At 42.7% G+C, this 22,054-nt stretch overlaps 1 protein-coding gene across 1 annotated transcript in view; it reads left to right on the top strand.

The window, feature by feature from the left end:
- The window catches only part of GBE1 (1,4-alpha-glucan branching enzyme 1), a 745,843-nt gene that overhangs the window by 275,717 nt on the left and 448,072 nt on the right, over positions 1-22,054 (top strand). The window contains exon 4 of the mRNA XM_069204143.1: positions 3,618-3,743. Coding sequence (XP_069060244.1) covers positions 3,618-3,743 — 126 coding nt within the window. The remainder of the gene's footprint in view (positions 1-3,617; positions 3,744-22,054) is intronic.

The raw sequence follows: 22,054 nt of genomic DNA, 5'->3' as shown, positions 1-22,054 counted from the left end.
CATTAGCAGGCAAATACTCCCAAGTACAAAGATGGAGTGCCATGGAGAGAGAAGCCTTTACTGTGGTCTCGTCCCTGAATAAGCTGAGACCTTACCTGTTTGGTACACACTTCTATGTTAAAACAGACCACAGACCTCTCAGATGGCTCATGCAGATGAGGGGGAAAACTCAAGTGTTGGGGTGGTCCATTTCCCTACAGGGGATGGACTTTGCAGTGCAATACGGGACTGTGACTGCCCATGCCCATGCCAGTGCAAATGTACTGTACAGGTTTTTCCACAAAGACAATGAGGGCTACCAGGGTGTAGGTTAGTTACCTATCACTTTTCATCTGGGGTGAGGCATGTAGGAAAGTAGTCATCCTTTCTGCCCTGAGCACTCATTATCTTGACTGATGCTGGTGGTTACTGCCTCTGAAAGTGCCCTGGACTCCGCTTACCAGGCCGAGGGCCAGTGCTCTGTCCTCTAATGGAAAATTGTAATTGGTGTAATTCTAATTGGCCAAGGCAACTTTCCTGTAAGTCCCTAGTAAATGGTAGGGCCTATAGGTTTCAAGATCCCAGTGGACTTATGCACTGACGTATGCACTGTTGTGGTGTTTATTGTAATTTTAAAGCAATACCTGTCTGGCAGGCTTAAGTTAAAATAAAACTGTGTCCACATTTGACTTTGGAATTGAAAGTGCTTCCAAAGTTCAAAACTACCCTTTTATGCCCTATAGGTCACCCCAAAGGTCTGCCTTAGGTATCCCAATGGGCGGGTACCTTGTCATAAAAAGCAGGCACAATATAAAATATCTTGTATGCCCTGGTAAGGAAAAACAGCCAAGGTTTGTTTGCCCTATTGTAGTGCTGCTAGCCCCATAGGCTAACATGGGAAGGCTTTATTAAACTTAATAAAGTCTAACTTTTGATTGGGGCTAGCTAGCAATTTCATTCCAAGAATCACAATAATTTTTACAATAAAACCAACAACTTGCCCTGATCTGATTTATTATAACTATTAGAGGAAAGTCATTTTAGAATCTACTATCCTGACATTACATAAAGAAGCCCTGTAGCAGCCTCATCTGATTGGTCAGTGTTTTGCAGCCTGAGCCAAGCTACTCCCTGAGTAGGAATAAAGAAGCCTATGGCTGAAACATTACAGCCATTTGGTGGGAGATCTGCTGCCTGGAGATGCCAGGGAGAGGAAGAGGGCTGGGGAGGTAAGCTGGACTTGAAAGACAGGAGAACTGATGTCACAAGAACCAGGCCAGACCCCACTTCCTTGATCAACAGGCAGATTGGATCCCCCCCTAATTAGATTAGGAGAGGGACTGGAAGGGGAATGCAGTCATATTTTAGTCACATTTCTGTGTTGGGTTACACAGACTCTCCAAGGAGAGATTTTCTCCATCTTGATTATTGTCAGAATAGTGATTCCGTGTCACAAATATGCCACAGTTGGCAGGAAGGTGGTCATAGCAGAGGGATGTAACTTTACCCCTATTAATCGGAGTGCCCCCTTCTGCCAGCCCAAAATGAAGGGTAAATATGGCAGAGCTGCGGGAGCTCCTTTAGATCAGTGCATGGAACATCAGAAGGACTGTCCTGCTGGACCTTTGGACTGCCTCATAGAAGGCTTGCACTCAGGACTGCACCTGCTACATTCACAAGGCTCCTCAAAGAACGGACTCTGAGTCAAAGGAAAACAAGTGAACTACTTGAGCACCTACAGGTACAACAGTGCAAGAAAAGTCACCTGCCAGCCCAAAGAGGAGATCATCCCAGCTGACCAGTGGTAACTGTTTTTCCTGAGCTGTGCTGGTGCAATGTGGGAGATTGATTCCTAGCCCTCAAGAGGCAATCCAGAGTCTCTGAACCCATGGCTTTTGCTGCTGGACACTCCTCTCCCCAAAGGAAACCAATTGGAAGAAGATCTGAAAGTTTGTAAACCTTCTGCAAAGTTTTGCTAAAAAGCTACAGGAGGAGACTGGCTCAAAATCTAGAGTCAAGCTGCCATCGTCGAATTGTTAGTCGGTCTGACCACACTGGTTTGCCCCACTGAAAGCTCTGGAGCTCCTTGCAGTCCAGGACAAAGACTTCAAGGGCTCACCGAAATACTGCATTGCATCAGAATGCCATCTTTGAATCGAACTCCACTTTCACTTTGTCCTGGTCTAGCGCAACCAGATAGCCGAGAGTGGAGCTTTGATTTTTGCTGCTAGAATGCACTTTTTTTAATGTAATCTTTGAAAATTCCTATCTCTGGATAACTACATTGGATATTTGTTGTTTTGGTATCAGTTTCAAGACAAAAATGTTTTCTGTTTATATAAATTGCTGTTGGAATTTGATTGTGTTGTATCTTTTACTTATTTACTGTTTCAGTGATATTAAATGCATTACACTCGCCTGTCTCCTACATTAAGCCTGACTAGTTATTGCCAAGCTACCAATGGTTGAGCAAGGATTAATTTGAGACTTGACTGGACCTTATTAGTGATTGTGGCCCTATTACTAGCTGAAAGTGCATATGCCCACCTACCAATTATCCACTTTTCTTCAGGACCGCACTACCATCTCCCGGCTATCCAACAGCAAACAAAAAAAATAGAAACCAACATAGCGGTGTCTGCTCTTATGCAAACAACAAACATTTGCAAAGTATTGCACTGAATTTACTTGTTTTCCCAAAAAAATATAAATTCCATTAGTGTGGATGAAGCAGAGATTGCAGACGGAGTAATGTTTTCCCTCTAAAATCCAAATCCAAAATCACCAAGGGCTGAACAGAGCAGAGGGACGAGCCTCATGACAGAAGAGAAAGTTGCTACCATATGTACCGTAGCCTTCGCATCTCCATGGCACTGTCTTCCTATTTAAATAAACAAAAAAAGGGGGAAACAATAATTTTTGCACTCCAAAAATTACTTGAATAGTCCAATTGGGTAAAAATTAATTTTACAATTTTTTTATTTCCTGGTCACTCGTGTTAAAAACATGCTGCTTGTGTTCAGATTTCTAATTTTGTGTCCATACCTTACCTGAAGGGTTTGCTGGAGTAATAGTCTACCTGAAAAATTTATGTACCATCCGCATTAAAGGAACTACAGCTCCTGCTGAGATTGATGTAGCGTGCCTTTGGATTTTTAGTTTTGAACTAAAAAGAACCCGTGCAATCTGCTCGGATAAAGAATCTACTTGAAATGTTTAACCACTGACATTAAAAAAGATGTTGCTCGTGCTGGGAAGAATCCGCTTGGCCTTGTGCCCAGTTGTTTCCCTACATCTTGCATTACGATTTATCCTCGAACAGGAGTCTTGTTACTTTACAAAATTACTTGATACATTACTTCATACATTATTATTACATATAAATAAAAACAAATTCTCAGTTTCCTTTACTAGCTCCCTCTTTGCTGAGGAAAACTGCCAAAAAATAAAAAGGAGTGAGAATGTGTGCTTGTCATTACTTCCTAATGAAACGTTTACATGGAGTTCTTGCTTTGGGAAAATGTCAGTATTTACAAATATTAAATTAAATGACATATTTGTGTTTTGTCTTGGGCTTGATTACCAAGGAACTGCATAGTTAATCGTGTATTATTGTTTGTCATGTTTTTATTGCAAAGGTGGTTATCCGGAGTAAAAGCGGCCAGATCGTCTACCGAATTTCACCGTGGGCAAAATATGTGGTGCAAGAAGGTAAAAATGTGGTTTACGACTGGGTTCACTGGCAACCGGAGGAGCCATACAAAGTAAGGTTTTTTACTTTTCTTTTACAAAATAATTTGGTTATCTGCAATGTGCTATTTCCATATCATGGATGAATGATGTAATCCATGCTAAATTCTTTTTGTAGTAGTGGGAGCCATGTATTCAGTTTAATGCTGAATAATTCGAGGTTTGTGTTGCATTCAGTAATTATGTCTTCGGCTACATTTTTTTTCTCAGTTACCTTATAAATGTAATACTTTTTTGGTGAATAAATTATTTATTAGCTTCACTGAATAAAATGTAGCTCGATATATTTTTCTTTACCAGCTTATTTCAATTGATGCGCCTAATAGTAGAGCGGCTTTCCAAAAACGATACGTACTGCGCTGAAATAAAGTTATAAAATATTAAATACAGTTTCATTTCTTCTCCTGGCCTAATGAGGGCACATTAATATATTCGCACTGGTTGGTGACAAATTACAAAGAAACAATGACAAAGCTATCCGGACTCATGGTGAAGACAAAATTGCCGGTGCTTTTTTACGTATTCTGTTACAGGTGAAGCCATTAATTTCCTTGGCAATGTGAAAAGCCACCCCCTCCAGCAAGAATCACCTCATCTTGGCCCGTTTTCAATACTTTAAAGCAACTCGAAAAAGCTAGCCCTGACTACATAAACCTACGGATTTGGGGCCCATTACTTTACCATGACTGGACCACCTAGTTATGCAAATGATTCATTCTCATCAGCGCTTGAGTAAAAGTGTAAGCCTTAAATGTTGGATCACTGTGAGCGGCGAACGGAATTATACCAAAGTTAGCAGAAAGGTAGGTCCTGGTCCAGAAAGCAAACTTTATTTATTTTGATGTAAATCAGTTAAGTAGTTTTAAAGAAATTAAAGAAAATCCAAATTTTTATATTTAGGGACGCGAAGGATTCGCAACCACTTCCAATCTGATTGGCTGCCAACAATTCAACAAGGAAGCCATTAAAGTGTTGGCAGCCATCTTGCGACTCAGTTGAAGCAGAGTCCCTGAAAAAAAGAAAATAGAAAAAGGGCCCGCCAGGTTACGAACACCCTGACTCCTTAGTTCTGGTGCAGGGGTCCCAATGGGACCCCACAGGGCAAAAAAGCATCTTTAAAAAAAAATTCTTTACTGCAAATTCAATACGGGGTCAAAAATCAGATTATTATTATTATTCTTTTTTTTAAACAAGCACAGGCTCCTGCGCTTGTTTTTAAATAAGCCCCCAAGTGGGCCAGGCCCCAGGGGCACTTTATTGTTTTTAAATAGGGTGGCTCCTGGCCCCCCCCCACAGCCCCGGAGATCACCACCTCCCCGGGACAAATAATGTAATATGAACGGGGGTAGCGTGGTGCCTCCGGGATCATCCCCACCAGGGCAAAAATTTTTATTTAATGTGGGGGAGGCGTGATGGCCTCCCCCCAAACCCCAGGGACCACTATCTCCCGGAACAAATGATGTAATATGAGCAGGGGGCTGTGTGGCACCCATGCTCCTTGGGGACCACCACCCCTGGGGCAGTTGAAAAATTGGGTCTGGGATGGCCACTCTGGGCCCCCCGCAGCCCTGGTGACCTCCACACCCCTTGGGCATTTTAGAAATTGAGTGCGGCGAGGCCACTGGGGAACCCCGACAGCCCCGAGAATTACCACCTCCCAAGGCTAATACTAAATAATGTAAACTTCAGGGCCACCACCTCCCCGGGGCTTATTGAACGATGGAGGGGAGCAGTGCGGCCGCCCCCATCGTTGAGCCTCTTATGGCCCTGTGGACCGCCACCCCCCCAGGCTGGGCTCCTGCTATGTCAAGCAAGTCCCGCTGTCTGAAAGCAGACCCTTCATCTCTGTTCCTTGCACACACGTGTGCAGAGAATAGATGAAAGGTTTGCTTCAGCAAGCACAGAGCTGCTGTTCAAACAGGTCCTTGCTTGCTGAAGCAATGACCATGCAGGGGAGGCCTTGAGCCTTCCCCCACTGTGCCAGATAGCCGGTAAAGAGCATTTTGTTGAATAAAAAGAAAAAAAAAAAGAAAAACATGTTGAGACCACAGGGGAGCCCTCTAGGAGTCTCAGATAGCTCCGAAAGGGCTTTAAAAAAACGGAAAAAAAAAAAAGTGTTTTTCCCATGTTATTTCCCCTAAAGATTTTAGACGCGACCTCAGCCTGAATCACTGAATGGAATTACACCAAACTTGCCAACAACCTAGATCTTAGTTCTAAAAGATCTTTTTGTGATTGTGTAAATCCATTCAGTAGTTTTGGAAATATTAAAGGAAAAATAAATATATATATCTAGGGACGCAGATCCTCAGTGGATCCAACAGATCTCATGCTGGGATTTGAATGGTGGCCAACACTTCAACAAAAGTGCTGGCAGCCAGCTTGGGACTCCTTCTCATCCAAGTCCCAAGAAAAAAGTCAGAAAAAAAACAGATGGGGAGTGTAGGAATACCATGACACTCTAGTCCTGGTGGTGTCTGGGTACAGAGACCATGCTGGGCGGCAATAACGTGTTTTTTTTTTCTTTTCAATTTTGCTGCAAAATCTTTGTATCCACGAATTTGCTGCAACATTAAAAAAAAAGGAAAAAAAAAAAAGGCTTTGCTCTCCCTGTGCTGGTGCATTGCTCTTATCTTGTCCTTCCAATTCTCCTGTTTTTTGTGTGCCTTATCCATGCTTTTCCTTCATTCCCACTGCTTTTTCCTGTTTTTTGTCTTCTACTTTTTCCCTCATTTGACCTGCTTTCACCTAACTTTTGCTCATGTTTTGTGTGCCTTCTCCTTGCTTTTCCCTCATTTCCACTGCTTTCTCCTTCCTTTCCCTCTTTTTTGTGCCTTCTCCTGGCATTTCACTCCTTTTCACTGCTTACTACTTTCGTTTTCCTTCGGTTTGTGTGCCTTCTCCCTCTTGCTCCTGTCTTCTTGCTTTTTGTAGTGATTTTTGTGTGCCTGCTTCTTGTTTTTTCCTCATTTTCAATGCTTTCCCCTTGCTTTTCCCTAATTTTTTGTGTGCCTTCTCCTTGCTTCCCCTCATTTTCGCTGCTTTCCCCCTGCTTTTTCCCTTGTTTGTTTTGTGTGCCTTGGCCTTGCTTTTCCCTATTTTCACTGCTTTCTCCTTGCTTATTCCCTCATTTTGTGAGTACCTTCTCCTTGCTTTTCCCTTGTGGCGTGGGGTTAGATGTATACAGGGGGTTGGCAACACAGTCTGGCCATAGGCCAAACACTAGGGTCACCTCCCGCTGTGTTAAAAAAAAAATAATAATAATATAGAAATTCATTGCAAAAAACAAAAGGTTACAGGGATGTTATATAAAAAAAACTTTAGAAATTCACTTAAAAATAAACTGAAGATTACAGGGAGGTTATAGTTAGGACCAGAGTTTACAAGCACAAAACTATAGAAATTCAGCTGTTATAGTTAGTTATTTCAAGTAACTATAACTCGTGCCTTCTCCATGCACTGCTAATTACCTCACATACTACATCAGTAATTGCATCTTCTATGACATCATTGATAATATTGCAACATTTGCAATAAAATAAACTGTGCCTGGTGAGGGCCCGAATTAGTTATTGTTCGGCAGGAGTTATATTTACTTGATAACTGCTGAATTTCTATGCCTTTGTGTGTGTGTTTGTAAATTCAGAATCGAACTATAACGTTCCTGTAAGCTTTTGTTTTTTTGTTTTTAGTGTGTGTGTGTGTGTGTGTGTGTGTGTGTGTGTGTGTGTGTATATATATATATATATATATATATAAAAAAAAGTTGTCCTCATGTGAAAGCGCACTTCCAACAGGTTATATAAATGGTAAGAAAAAGCAAAGCCAGCAACTGTCATTCCTTCTTGTAGGATATGCTTTAATCCAGTGACTAAAAACACACACAATCACCAACACATACTTTAAACCTCCACACGCTGGCATTTCAATGAAATCCAATTGTATTCTGCTGAATGGACCTCCTGCTCTTCCAATGTGGCTCAAATTCACCACTGTCCCTTTTCCCACATTTAGTTGCTGACAAACTATACAGCCATGACATACTGCCTCTGCTTCCTGTATGAACTTAGGGTTAAACCAGCCGATCTTGAACAATCTAACCATGGCATCCTTCCCAATGTGTGCCTGGCCATGATAATATCTGGCCATTTGGGACAAACTATTGGGCAGGACCATCTGACCGTCCTCAGAAACCCAAATCTCATCAGGACGTTGGACACATTTCAGTTTGGCTCGGAGACGTTTCTCTTCCTTGTCAACATTACTTTGCAATGTTTTTAACTCTTCTAGAGTATCGATCACTTTCAATGCAAAACTTGTACATGCGTTATCTTCTTCTGACATCAATTCCCACTTGTCCTTGAACGATATACAGTTCAATGCGCAAAACCTTGCGACTTTGTCCACATATCCATTTCCCAGTGAGATGTAATCCTGTGCGTTTTGAAGTGCACTGCATTTCACCATGGCAATTTTTTCAGGTAACTGTATTGCATACAACAATTCTTTTATCTTGCTGCCATTCTTACTGGTGTAGCAGTAGAGGCCTGGAAACCTCTTTACAACCACAATTAACCAGAATCATGCACAATTCCAAATCCATATTGGCTGTCAGTATAGATTGTGGCTCTCAGCCTGGCAGAAACATGGCATGCTCTAGTAAGAGCTAACAACTCTGCCACTTGTGCAGAATATACGCCTCAAAGCCAGGAAGCTTCTAATGTACCTGTGATTGTGCATACAGAATATCCTGCTCTCAATGTCCCTGTACCATCTCTGAGACATAAACCATCAACGAAGACAATTTGGTCTTTTTCTTCCAATCGGGTATCTCTGATATCAGGCCTTTGGTTTTGTACACAGTTCAGTTACCTCAAGACAATCATGCTCGATGTCTTCCTCTTTTTTTCAACTTCAACAGTTTCACTTGGAAGTAAAGCCAGGTTCAGCACTGTATATCTTTTCAATGTTACATTTGGAGCACCTAGAATGCTCGTCTCATACCTAGTCAGTCTTGCACCAGTCACATACTGTGTTTTCGTCCTTGTCAGTAAAATCTCAACAGAGTGAGGAACCATTACCGTCAAAGGGTATCCCATCACTACTTCCTCACATTGTGAAAGGCTTTGACCAACTGCGGCAACCGCACACAGACAACCTGGTAAAGCTGCTGCGACTGGGTCTAAGGTAGCTGAAAAATAGGCTTCTGGGCGATAAGCACCTCCATGGACCTGTGTTAAAACAGACAAAGAACAAAACAAAACAAAACAATGTGAATGGCTTTGTGTAATCAGGCTTTTCCAATGCTGGAGCTCTGCACAAAGCTAAGTGAACGCTTTTATCTGATCATCTAGCGTAATGGGGTCTGTAACATCTTTGTGTGTCAGCTGCTGCAATGGTTTGGCAATCTCGGCAAAATTTGGAATCCACTGACGACAATAACCTACCATTCCCAGAAACATTCTGACATCTCTCTGTGAAGTCGGAAGACTTCTCTGCAGTATGATTGTAATTCTCTGTCTGGAGATTCTCCTCAACCCTGTCTCAATCTGGTGTCCCAAGTATTTCACTGACTTCTGACAGTACTGCAATTTCAAAGATAACACTTGTTAGAAATGGGGTTTTTGGTTGGCAGTCAGGTTGCCCTCTGTCCAAGCAAGAACCTTCACTCTAGTCAGGGTAAGTCACACACAATCCAAAATCAGCCTGTGCTCACCCTCCGGTAGCTTGGCACGAGCAGTCAGGCTTAACTTAGAAGGCAATGTGTAAAGCATTTATGCAATAAATCATACAACACCATAGCATAACACCACAAAAATACACCACACAGTGTTTAGAAAAATATATAATATTTATCTGGGTATCTTCAGGTCAAAACGATCAAAGTTGCAATACGAATTTGTAAGGATATCACTGAAAAGTGATATAAAGTGTCTTAAGTCTTTGAAAGAGACTTTGTTTACTTTCTAAACACAAAGTACCTGGTGTCTGGTGGAAAATCTCCTCAGAGGGCCACAGGAGAAGAGGTACGTGGAAAACTGGTGTGTGCGTCGATTTCTCCTCAGCACACCCGGACTTGCGTTGGTATTTTCCACGCAGGGAGTCGTGCGTCGTTTTCCGGCACGCGGACTGTCTCTTACTGTGGTTTGCGGGGAGTACCAGATGTCCCGGGTCTGTGCGTGGATTTTCCTGCTTGTTTTCCGGCTGCGTGTCGTTCTGCGGGGCTGCGCGTCGAAGTTTCGATCTCACGGCAGGCGTCGCGTCGATTTCTCCCAGGAAGTCGGGCGGCGTTGTCCTTGCGAGGCCGTGCGTCAAAGTTTCGGTCGTCCCGAAGGCGTCGCATCGATCAGCGTCGGTGTGCGGCGTTTTTCTTGCCGTGGAACAAGCTGTGCGTCAAAGTTCGGCGCACGGAGCGTCCAAGAGGAAGAGAGAAGTCTTTTTGGTCCTGAGACTTCAGGGAACAGGAGGCAAGCTCTATCCAAGCCCTTGGAGAGCACTTTTACAGCCAGACAAGAGTTCAGCAAGGCAGCAGGCCAACAGCAAGGCAGCAGTCCTTTGTAGAAAAGCAGACAGGTGAGTCCTTTGAGCATCCATGCAGTTCAGCAAGGCAGCAGGCCAACAGCAAGGCAGCAGTCCTTTGTAGAAAAGCAGACAGGTGAGTCCTTTGAGCAGCCAGGCAGTTCTTCTTGGCAGGATGTAGTTTCTGGTTCAGGTTTCTTCTCCAGCAATTGTCTTATGAGGTAGGGCAGAGGCCCTGTTTTATACTAAGTTGTGCCTTTGAAGTCGGGGTGACTTCAAAGAGTGTCTAAGAAATACACCAAGCCCCCTTTCAGTTCAATCCTGTCTGCCAGAGTCCCAGTAGGGGGTGTGGCAGTCCTTTGTGTGAGGGCAGGCCCTCCACCCTCCCAGCCCAGGAAGACCCATTCAAAATGCAGATGTATGCAAGTGAGGCTGAGTACCCTGTGTTTGGGGTGTGTCTGAGTGAATGCACAAGGAGCAGTCAACTAAACCTAGCCAGACGTGGATTGAAGGGCACAACAAGATTTTAGTGCAAAGAAATGCTCACTTTCTAAAAGTGGCATTTCTAGAATAGTAATATTAAATCAGACTTCACCAGTCAGCAGGATTTTGTATTACCATTCTGGCCATACTAAATATGACCTTCCTGCTCCTTTCAGATCAGCAGCTGCCACTTCAACAGTGTATGAGGGCAGCCCCAATGTTAGCCTATGAGGGGAGCAGGCCTCACAGTAGTGTAAAAACGAATTTAGGAGTTTTACACTACCAGGACATATAACTACACAGGTACATGTCCTGCCTTTTACCTACACAGCACCCTGCTCTAGGGGTTACCTAGGGCACACATTAGGGATGACTTATATGTAGAAAAAGGGGAGTTCTAGGCTTGGCAAGTACTTTTAAATGCCAAGTCGAAGTGGCAGTGAAACTGCACACACAGGCCGTGCAATGGCAGGCCTGAGACAGGGTTAAGGGGCTACTGAAGTGGGTGGCACAACCAGTGCTGCAGGCCCACTAGCAGCATTTAATCTGCAGGCCCTAGGCACATATAGTGCACTCTACTAGGGACTTATAAGTAAATTAAATAGCCAACCATGGATAAACCAATCAATAGTACCATTTACACAGAGAGCATATGCACTTTAGCACTGGTTAGCAGTGGTAAAGTGCCCAGAGGTCAAAAGCCAACAACAACAGGTCAGAAAAAATAGGAGGAAGGAGGCAAAAAGTTTGGGGATGTCCCTGTCAAAAAGCCAGGTCCAACAACACTTTATGTCCAAACTTTCCCAAGTGATTCAACAGGGTAATAGTCGTACTTACACTCGCCCCTTGTCTTGGATGCAATTAGCAAGTCATCAATGTACTGCACTAGAGTCGATTGGTACGGTAATTCCAGTGACTCCAAGTTCTTTTTCAAGATCTGATTGAACAGAGACGGTGACTCCGTATACCATTGAGGAAGTCTGCACCAGATGTAGACTCTGTCTAGGAAATTGAAACTAAAAAGAAACTGACTATCCTCATGAAGAGGCACAGAAAAGAAAGTTTGTGGCAAGTCAACCACTGTGAACCAGTCTGCTTCGCATGGAATCTGAAACAGTATCACTGCTGGGTTTGGCTCTACAGGACAACACTTGGCCACCATGTCATTCACTCTTTGCAAGTCTTGCACAATGCTCACTTTCCCTCACGGCTTCTTCAAAGGCATTATCAGTGAATTACATGGAGTGCTCAACACTTCTTTCAAAACCCTTTTTTTTCAGAAAATATCCAATTATCTGCGCCACTTTCATCAGAACATCTTGTGCCATGTTATACTGTGGAAGCTGCGGAAACACTACATTCGGCTTCAAGATAATCTTAATTGGCTCCACTCCCTTGATTAAGCCCACACGTTCTCCTGTACTGTTCCCTGAAAATCCGTGTGCAATTCTTTCACAGTAAACATCGGGAAAAACTCAATCAGTGGATACTCTTCATTAATGTTTTTATTCTCAGTTTCAGGTGCCTGTTCTTCCTCATCATCACTATTAGTCTGAACCTCTATTCCAGCAGTCAAACAACTAATGGAACATTTGGTCTTGCATAACAAGTCCCTTCCCAGTAGAGATACTGGACTTGAGTCACCAACTACAAATATATGCAGTCCCTGGAAGTTGCCAATCTCAACCTGTACTGGATCTGTAATCAGATTTGTCAATTGTCTGTTTGCTACCCCCACAACCTGAACTGTTCTGCCTGAAAGAGGTAAGCTCGGGACTTCTGCACTTCTCACTGTAGAGCGTGTAGCTCCTGTGACCCATCACCTTTCCCTTCACAAAAGGTCCTCTCTGATCTACCTCTAAGGATGCTGCAAGCATACATGGCTCTTCATCCGAACTAATACTCATCCATCCATCGTTTATTTCATTCTCACTATGTAACAGGAATTGGTGTACTGTCATTACTTCTGTCTTGCCTTTGACCTGTGACCTGCTGAGTAAGCATCATCTGTTGCTGTTCCATCGGGCTTGAGGTATCTGCATTGCTGTCTAGGTACCATAGGAACCTGCTGCTGCATTGGTTGTAACTGTGTCACTTGTGCACGCGGCACTTGCACTTGTTGCATGGGTTGAAAATTCTGCACTTGATTCATGTTATTCTGAAAATTCATATTAAGTCCTCTCATTCTAGGGACTTTCACAGTTTGGAATGTATTGACATCACCACCTTGCTGAACAACACCATCCTGCACTCCCGCTTACAGTGTCCCACGTTTCTGCACAGATGACATGGTAACATCTTTTTTTATCTCTTGCACATCATTCTGAACCACTGCAGTATTCAAATCCGGACCACGAGTCACATTGACTCCACGACCCCTACATCTCACCGGAGGTTGGAACATGACATTTCCCTGCTGCTGCGGCATCTGTTGCCCTAAAGCTCATTGCACTCATGCCTGAGCTGCCTTAATTTGCATCACCATCGCTTTCTCCTTCAACTTTTTCTGCTTCAACTCAATCTCATCACTACAGTATTTTGCATACTGCAATACCTCGTCAATCTGTTTTGCTTGCCAAGAAATCAAATGACTCTTAATCATCTGACCTATTTCAGGTCCCAATCCTTCCACAAACCTGAACACAAAGTGCAACATGTCTTTCGGCTCAATTGCTTCCTTACCACTGTATTCCTTGAATGCTTTCAGCAGTCTTTCATAATAGGTATTTATCGACTCTTTCGCTTCCTGCACTGTCCTGTCAATCCTCTGCCAATCAAAATTTTTAGGTGAAATTCTTGTCTTCAGGAACTCAATCACCTTATAATAGTGTTTCATCACTTCAGATGATGGTGCACCTGTAACTCTATCCCTTTTCGGTTCACTCGTCTGCCAATCCCCTGCTCTCTTGCACTCAACCCACAAATCAGCTGGAACCACTATCTCCAACAAGGTATTCAAGTCTTCCCACAGACATTTCGAAAGCTTCACAAATCTATTTTTCTGCTGGTACCACTCAACCAGTTTCTCTCTCAGTTTTGGACAATCATTTGTGACTGACAAAATATCACTCCTGTGCCATGGGACATGAACAAATTGCCCTCATGGAATTTCTCTCATTGGTAAAATGTTTATTGGATCCTTTTCTTTCTGAACACCTTCACACCCTTCTTGTGAACCTCGTTTGCGTTTATGCTTCTTCTTTGCCCATCTGCCTTCCCACTTTTCTAATGCTCCCCAAATCTAAGCACTCTGCAATAATTCTCTGAGGTGCGCTTTCATCCCTACTGACCTCATGTGTTCAAAATCTTTTGCCTCGAAATCTAACCTGTAACTCCTTTTCAAGTGTTTTGTTCTCTCAATCTCCGTCATGTTTGTCCGCCAGGTCTGCTAATTTCTGATGTATCTTGCCCACTTCTCTTGTAATCCTCAGACACAAATACCTCAGCTCTTCTTCTGTATAGGATTCTAACCTATTCACTCCCATCGATCCCTCAAGTAGTTCAGTTATCTCTGTAGCCAATCTTACACAATCAATCTGCTCTTCACCCTTGGGTGCATTTCGAGGGGTATTCAAACTATCCAACCACTCATTTAACTGCTGTGTTGTCAATCCTTGTAACAAAATGTTTTTCCCTGTCGGCATTGGCACCTTGGGGTTTGCGGCGTCAAAAGCTTGAAGTTCTGATTTGAACTCTGCCCATTTACCGCATCTGGAAGCGCAACAAGTGGACTAAGATCCATTAATGGTCTAGATCCATCAAATGTCTGACCCAAAGATGAGATCACCTGCAGATGATCACTTCCCCCTCCCTCCTCACGAGGCTCTGTGACCTTTCACCCAGTTCTCCTGCAATCGGCTTCTTTTGAGCAAATAATGGTACGGCTGGACGAACAGTAATCGATAGTGATATTGCATCTGGTGCTGCTCTGACACTCGCGTTTTGTGGAAGTCTACTCCCATATTCTGGTGTCATATCAGACTGTGTCCTTGTCATTGGTGTGAACTTGAGCAAACCCTGTGGCTGTGCCTGAGGCAACAACATTGGAGTTGGCTCAGTCTGAACTAGCATTGGCCTCGGGAGCACTTGCTCCCACTGCACCACTAAGTTCTAAGTTGTCTCAAGAATTGGTACATCTGGATAAATTCTCTGTATCAATGGTGGGTGCATCTGCGCTTGGACCACCGAAGTAGTCAGTGCATTAGGGGTACTCTGTACTACCACATGTACCTGTCTATTATCTGTCTGCACTGATCCCACTGTTCCCGTCACTTGAGCTGGGGCAGTCGGAACAGAACTAGTACTTGGACCTTCTCCATGCCCCGCGTATGGCAGAGGTCGTCCCTCAGTATCTGAGTAATAAGATCCTTAACATCTGAATCTTCTTTGTCTACATAAGTCTTTTTCTTCGTCTCCTTACCCCCTGAACTCTTATCACTCTTGTCAGTATCCTCTTTCTTCTGACTCATCTTCCTCTGCAATAGCAGGAAACAACCCAACACCCTGTAACTTCGTCATTCTCCACTTCTTCTGTTCCCAATCCCATCTTGCTTCTGCTAGAGACTTCTCTACCTCCCTTACTCTCCTTTGGAACTTCATCTGTTGCTGCTGTCTAGCTACGAGTTCCCAAACTACTAAAGCCTCAAACTGTGCTGGTCTCGGAAGTGGCTTCGTCTCATACACAACTGATCTAAAATTCTCAAATTCCATGCTTTGGAAACGCTAAAGCTCCCTGTTTCTCTGTCAATTTGTACCACTGTTTTAACCAAAGACATGGTGCAACACCTCGCTCCTCTAGCACAATAAATGCCGGAGAATTTTCCAGTGGGGGTCAGCTCCCCCACAGTCACCTTAATGTAACTATTGCCCTTCATGGCACTCCTAAACGCTTTGAAAAACTTCATTTTCTCTTTTGCTTTTATTCGATTCAATAAGGAAATGACTTTTACTCCCAAGATTCCCTTCACCATCTTACTCAACCAATTGCCTCTAACGGACGGCTGCCAATCTGCTCGCGATTCTTCTTAGTAACCAACCTATCCCAGCGCGGCTCACTCTGACGTCACACTCACACTCTGCGGCTGACAGTCTTGCGGCTTGTCTTCCTAATCTTCAACTCACACGGAACTAATGCAAAAATTATTGCGAGCACTAACCACAACCAATAACCAAAACAAATCAGCTGGTTTACTACAGGAAGGTACACAATCGCTTCAGAGACCCTACGGATTTTCACTGATGGCACTTTCGATCATGCAGCTATTGCTCTTTCTCAGTCTCCCACATTTGCATGTAAAATTTGACCCGTGAATTTCACTTCCAACTGATCAATGGTTCTGTCCTGGTGCACATAAGACTCGCCAAATCTCAGTCGAAATTTCTCTTACTTACTTAACTTACACACCGACTTGTTGACCACTCCCGATCAACCTAAACCAGACAGATTACAACATATAACCAAGTGTCTCCTACACTTGTCAATATACTCTGGAGTCTTAGACCACACAGGGTCCATACATCACCAACAACCAAGTGGACAATTTTTTAGCACAAAGCGCCACACACATATGAAGTTCGACGACTTCCCTACTCTCATACTGCGGAGTACGCACACTCCTACTAAATTTTAACTGGAGTACGCAGACTCCCTACCTTACTCACATACATCACAATTCACCTGTGATCTGCATAAGCCTTTGCAGGCACAATATGCCACTTTCATACTATCACAAAGACGCTGAGACATACCCAATTTTACTAGCGGAATCCAGGATCTGGGAAAGTAATTTCTGGGCTTAAGGGGACATCATCTTTGCTACAATTGCCATCACGAAAAACAAAATTCCAACCTCATAAAAATGAACAACTAACCCTAACTTAAACTACCACCATAACCACCAATCACCACATAACTAGTTCTCCAAGGAAACAAACCATCAAGCTGCTACCAAAAACTGCTAGCGCGCCTGGTCCTTAGTAAGTAAACTTACAAGGGGATGCATATAGGCCGATGAACCTTTTGGATCGCATGGAGTATCCTAGCCAAGTAGTGACCAATGCTATCAATGTTCAATATAATTCATCAATAACGAGTAAGAAAATCATTAATTTATAGACAATTATATCAACATTTCATGAATAACCACAACTCAATATGCGTTTCAACAATTTTATTTCCCTATTAGTTACAATTCTAATGCATAAGGTTAGTTCACATTTTATTCAATCAGCTCAGAATTAGTTTATTAGCAACCACCAGTAACACAATCTAATAAGAACTTGAGAAAACATATGCTCTAATGATTCAGCATAAGCCAATAAAGATGAATATGTCAACATCAATAGCAGAGTTCAGCAATCAGTTTGTCAATCATTTGTCACTATCAACGTCACCCAAAAGAACCTTATCTAACCCAGATTAGCATCAGCATGTGGGACTTCATGCGAAAACAATTTTGAAAACATGAATTTGGAAAACCATCTAGTTGGCAGAAAACTATAAAAAAAAGCGCACTTGGTACCTAGAAAGAAAGCCACAAAAGTTAATCAGTCACATTGCCATAGCTACCTATCCAATGGATCAGCAACAAAGTCAGTCTTCGTCTTCAGGTCATCAATCGACCAGCAACTCATCAAGCTCTCAAGAGCATGAGCGCAATGACATAATCTCGAACCGCATCTCTTGACGTCCTCAATTCTCCCCTCGCATCTCAAGTTTTAGTCCCTTGTCATGGCTTTTTATTAGTTTTTCAGTCCATCACCCTGATTCCTAATTGGTCAGTTAATCACCATATGTGACGCTACCCAATACATTTAATTCTACAAATCTATGAATTCTAGTATTTTCCCATTCTCAATTCACTGATTGGTTCACTTGTACGATGTCCTCATCGTCCGGCTCACCAGGTATCGAAAATGTTGCATCTTCCTCTTCAGTCAGTGTATCTATTGTTTGAGTCCTGGGAAAGAACATCTCGTCTACTCTACACATAATTGTAGCAATTTGATTGCATCATCTCCTGTCCGTCGGTACATTGCAGAAAGGTCTAGCTAAGCAGACTTTAACATTGGGTGGTTCAAGGTTAGTATATCATGGTCGCTTTCCTCCAGCATGCTCTAATAATTCAGCTTCTGCATGAGGCCTGGCAACTAGGCCACAACTTCGGCTAAGTTCACTCTACAATATAATGGAAAACATAGGTTATACATCTCATTATGGCACATTACTACATTATTATTACATTTTTTCATTATTTCACGCATTTTTTATCATTTTAGTATAAATTCGTATATGTGACGGCCATACTCCGTGGGCACTTTTTCAAACGTGTACATAAATGTTTTCTCTACAATTAGTTTCTCTATGAACTTTTGTTAATCAAAACACAAACATTCATTAATAATTTTTAATTAGCATATCTGCTTCAACAGCGGGTAACTACCATATGACTTTTCTACCTAATTTTGTACAGCCTGTGTCCAGCTAATCAGACCGTGGGTTATTTTAAGTGAATAGTCGCTCTGTGGATACATTTTGCATAGAGTATACACTGTTCTTAGTTGATACTCTTTAATACTCTCTGGTGTATTTTGTTTTAGAGAATTGCTGTCTGAAAACGCTGTGGTGCAGAGTAAACATCTTCCATAGAATAAACAGTGTAAACAATGCCCACTTTTCTACGCATATCAACTTCATTTCTCAATGTAAGTTTGGTGACTGTGAGGGTTTTGATTCAGGTAACCATTGTCCACACTAGAGCATTAGTTATGTAATGCTAGAATATCTGGAGGACCTTGGTCTTCCATGAACAGTTGTATACAAATTGAACACTGTGTGCAGTACAGGTTACCCTTTTATCTAATAAACTTGAAGATCAAACTTTACACAAGTTTTCCAGGCCCTAGTATTACCCACTAATGCACTCATTTGCCACTTAAAAACTGTGAATATTTTTTTTTAAGCCTTTAAACTCATTACCTACCTCCATCACTACCAGTTATATACAATGAAAATGTAGGATTGTGTCTGTAGATGGGCGTTAGATAACAGAAGAAATGCAGGATTATGGGAATGGACCAACCGAGAACATGAAACATTGCAGGAGTGGATGGATATACAGGTAAGATGAATAGACCAGAGGAGGGTAGTTTGACAGACGGTAAGGTGTTTTGAGCTTAAGAAGGGTGACATGAAGAGATAGATGGCAGGAAGATGAGGGTGTACGTATATGCTTCATTGAGCAGGGGAGGAATAGTTGATGGCAGAACAAATAGCTGAACAGATGGAGGAAGGTAGAGCGAGCTAGATAATAAAGAAATATAGGAATATCTAGTTAAAATGGAGGTAAAGGTGTGTTTGTAGGGATCAATAAATGACTGGCTGAATTAGAGTATATGGGTAGTAGCAATAGTATTTATACTGTACTTCTATAGCTCAAACCTATCCAAAAGGCAGCAAAGTGCAATACATGGTCAAAGACAAGCATAAAGTCAAAGAGTAACTGAACAGTAAGCTGGGTTGGGGATGGTGAATGCATTTTGATGTAGTGTTCTTTAAAGGAGTGTCTTCAATACTTTCCTAACCTGGAGCAGCTTAGGGACAGTCTTGATGGATACAGGGATGTTGTTCCAGATCGTGGGTGCATAATTGGAAAAGGCCTGCTGTCTTTGTTGCAGATGTACACTGCTTAGCCTGCGGTCCAAGGGCGCCCTGTCTGCGGATGTCCTGAGACCCACCAGAGATGGTGAACTTGCCTGCAAGATGAGGGGGTTTTGTTGCATAATGGGTCTGTAAATGATGATGATGATTTTTAGCATGGAGCATGCTGGCAAGGAGAGCTATTAATTTTCCATCAGGATGGGGATGATGCGATTATATTTCAGGTTTTGCATGCAGCTTGTAGAATGTACATAAGGGGTTCAGTGTTGTGTCTGTGAGGTCATGGAGTAAGGGATCACCACCATCCAGATGCAAGAGGATAAGCAGTGAACAGCAGCTCTAAAGTCGCTTCCTGGAAGAAACTGTTTGCCTTTCTTGGAAAAGAAAGCTGGCACCAGGCCATTTTGAATTGGTTTTCGGTGAAAGTTGGGATTCGAAGTAAAGCCATCAATGTTCATGTAATTGAACCATGTTTGTACTGTATCTTGTTTGTTGTTCTTGGCAAATGACAGCAATTTTTTCTTGGCTTGGTTGAGCTCCAGGAAGGCACGGGATATCCAGGTGCGACTGATGTGCAAGCAGTTTTTGATGCATTGGATGTCTGAAACAGAAGGGGCTTTTGATGTAGAGTTTTGCATCATTGAAATATTGGTGAATCTTGATGCTGTCATCTGTTAGTAGAGCACCAATGTAAAGGAAGAAGATGGCACAAGATACTATGGGAGGACTCCACAGGCTATAGGGCTCGTTGTGACCTGGAGGTGCGCATGTGAACAAACATGCCAGTTGGAAGTGTAATAGGAAAACACAGTGAAAACAGTGAAATACATTGCTGGTGGATCTCATTTGAGACTCCAGAGTGCCTATAAGGGTGGCATGTTCAACTGTGTCAAAAGCAGCTGAGAAATCCAGCCTTACCAGTAGGAAGGTGGGTCACCTTCATGTGTGGTTAAGAGGGCATTGTTTTCTTTGTGTATGTTATTGGTGTCCATTCTTGAGGGTGGTTTTAAACCAGACTGGTAGTAGTGTAGGAGATGGTTAGTATTGATGGGATCTTGGAGTTGAATATAGGCTTCTTTTTCAAAGAGCTTGTGGATGAATGGTAGGTGAGTGATGGCCAGTATTTGGCAAGGTTATCAGGGTCTAATGTGGGGTCCTTTATAAGTAGAGCTATCAGGCCTGTCTTTAGAGCCTCTGGGATGATGACTTTAGTGAGATAGCCATGGATAATAGTAAGTAGGGTAAGAGATTTTCACAAAGGGCTTTGATGAAGGAAGATAGTCCTTGATAGGAGTGCCTTGAGGGAGTTTAGTATGCTAGTGAGATCTGAAAGAGATAGAACTTGGAAAACTGTCCATTGTGGTATCCTATGGGAAGGGGTCGGTGAAAAAACTGCAGCAGTGCTGATATCTTTGATGTACTGTCAAATCTTCTCTTTTTTCCACTGAAGAAGATGTTAATAGGATTGCCCTTTTCTGTGGAGTGTGAACTACATGGGTCTGCAGGGAGTTGATGCAGTGTTTGATTATCTTGATCAATGTTCTCTTTCTGTTGATGCCTTCATTCTTGGTGTTTGCATAGTACTTTGCTTTGGCTGATGCGATGAGCTGTCTGCTTTTTGCACTGAGTGGCTTCAGTATCAAGAGATCCTGAGCAGTTGTCTGACTTTCTTCCATATTCTTTTCCTGTCTGCTGACAGATTTTTTTATTGTCGGCAAGATCGTTAAAATCCCAGGGTCCAGAAGGCTTTTGCTTGCGCTTCAATGTTGTAATTGGGGCATGGATGGCCACATAGCTTTCTAAAAAAACCAAAATAGCTAAAGTTGGTTAGAAGGGTGTTGTCATCACACACGAAGTTGAGAGTGAGAGAGTAGTTCAATCTTTAGGTTGTATATGGAGAAGTATTTATAGGATCTGAAGGTTTGGTCTTCTCTTTTGTGTTAACATTGGTTTGTTCAGAGGACTCAGAGATGGGGAGGTATGGATGGACAAGTGGTTGGTATAACTAAGGGGTTTGAGTGCTATGAATTGGATTGTTTATGTTGAGAAGACAAGGTTAAGGATGTAGCCTTTGGAACATTTTGTTGTGACATGCTGCCCTATGTTAAGTGTATCAATACATTTCAAGATCTTTTTTGTTGAGCTTTTGTTGTCTGTGAGGTTGAAGTCTCCCACAAGGACAGTGTAGGCATGCTGGTTGGATAAGAAGGTGAGACAACCTTAGTATTTATTAATGAAGTCCTTGTTCTGCCCAAGAGGCCTGTGGATGAGATGGAAGGTACTGGTCTGAATTGCAAGGATTGCAAAATGACATGTCAAAAGGTCCACCGAGCTGTGTTACTTACTTGCCTAAGGTGAAGACAAGGAACATTTATGCAAGACAGTGACATATCCTCCCTTATGTGTACACTCTACACAATAGATGCTGTAGCCTGTGGCAAGGACATTTAGGATTTCAAAAACTGGTGGCAAGGAGGAACGCGAAAAAGCAGATTTCAGAGGCAATGTGGTTACAAATTAGTTAGGCTTTCCCCAGAGCTGCTGGGATAGCTTCTGCTTTGGCATGCCCTCCAGGACCAGGCCTTGCTTGGAACATCAATTTCCTATGCCTGTTGCCTGTAACAGCTTTCCAGCAGTATTTGAAGTTGGCCAAAAAGTTGCAGA

The sequence above is a fragment of the Pleurodeles waltl genome, chromosome 8 (genome assembly GCF_031143425.1).
Source record: "Pleurodeles waltl isolate 20211129_DDA chromosome 8, aPleWal1.hap1.20221129, whole genome shotgun sequence".
NCBI classification, from domain to species: domain Eukaryota; kingdom Metazoa; phylum Chordata; class Amphibia; order Caudata; family Salamandridae; genus Pleurodeles; species Pleurodeles waltl.
The sequence above is the reverse complement of the archived record's forward strand: the minus strand, read 5'-3'. Positions and strand labels throughout refer to the sequence as shown.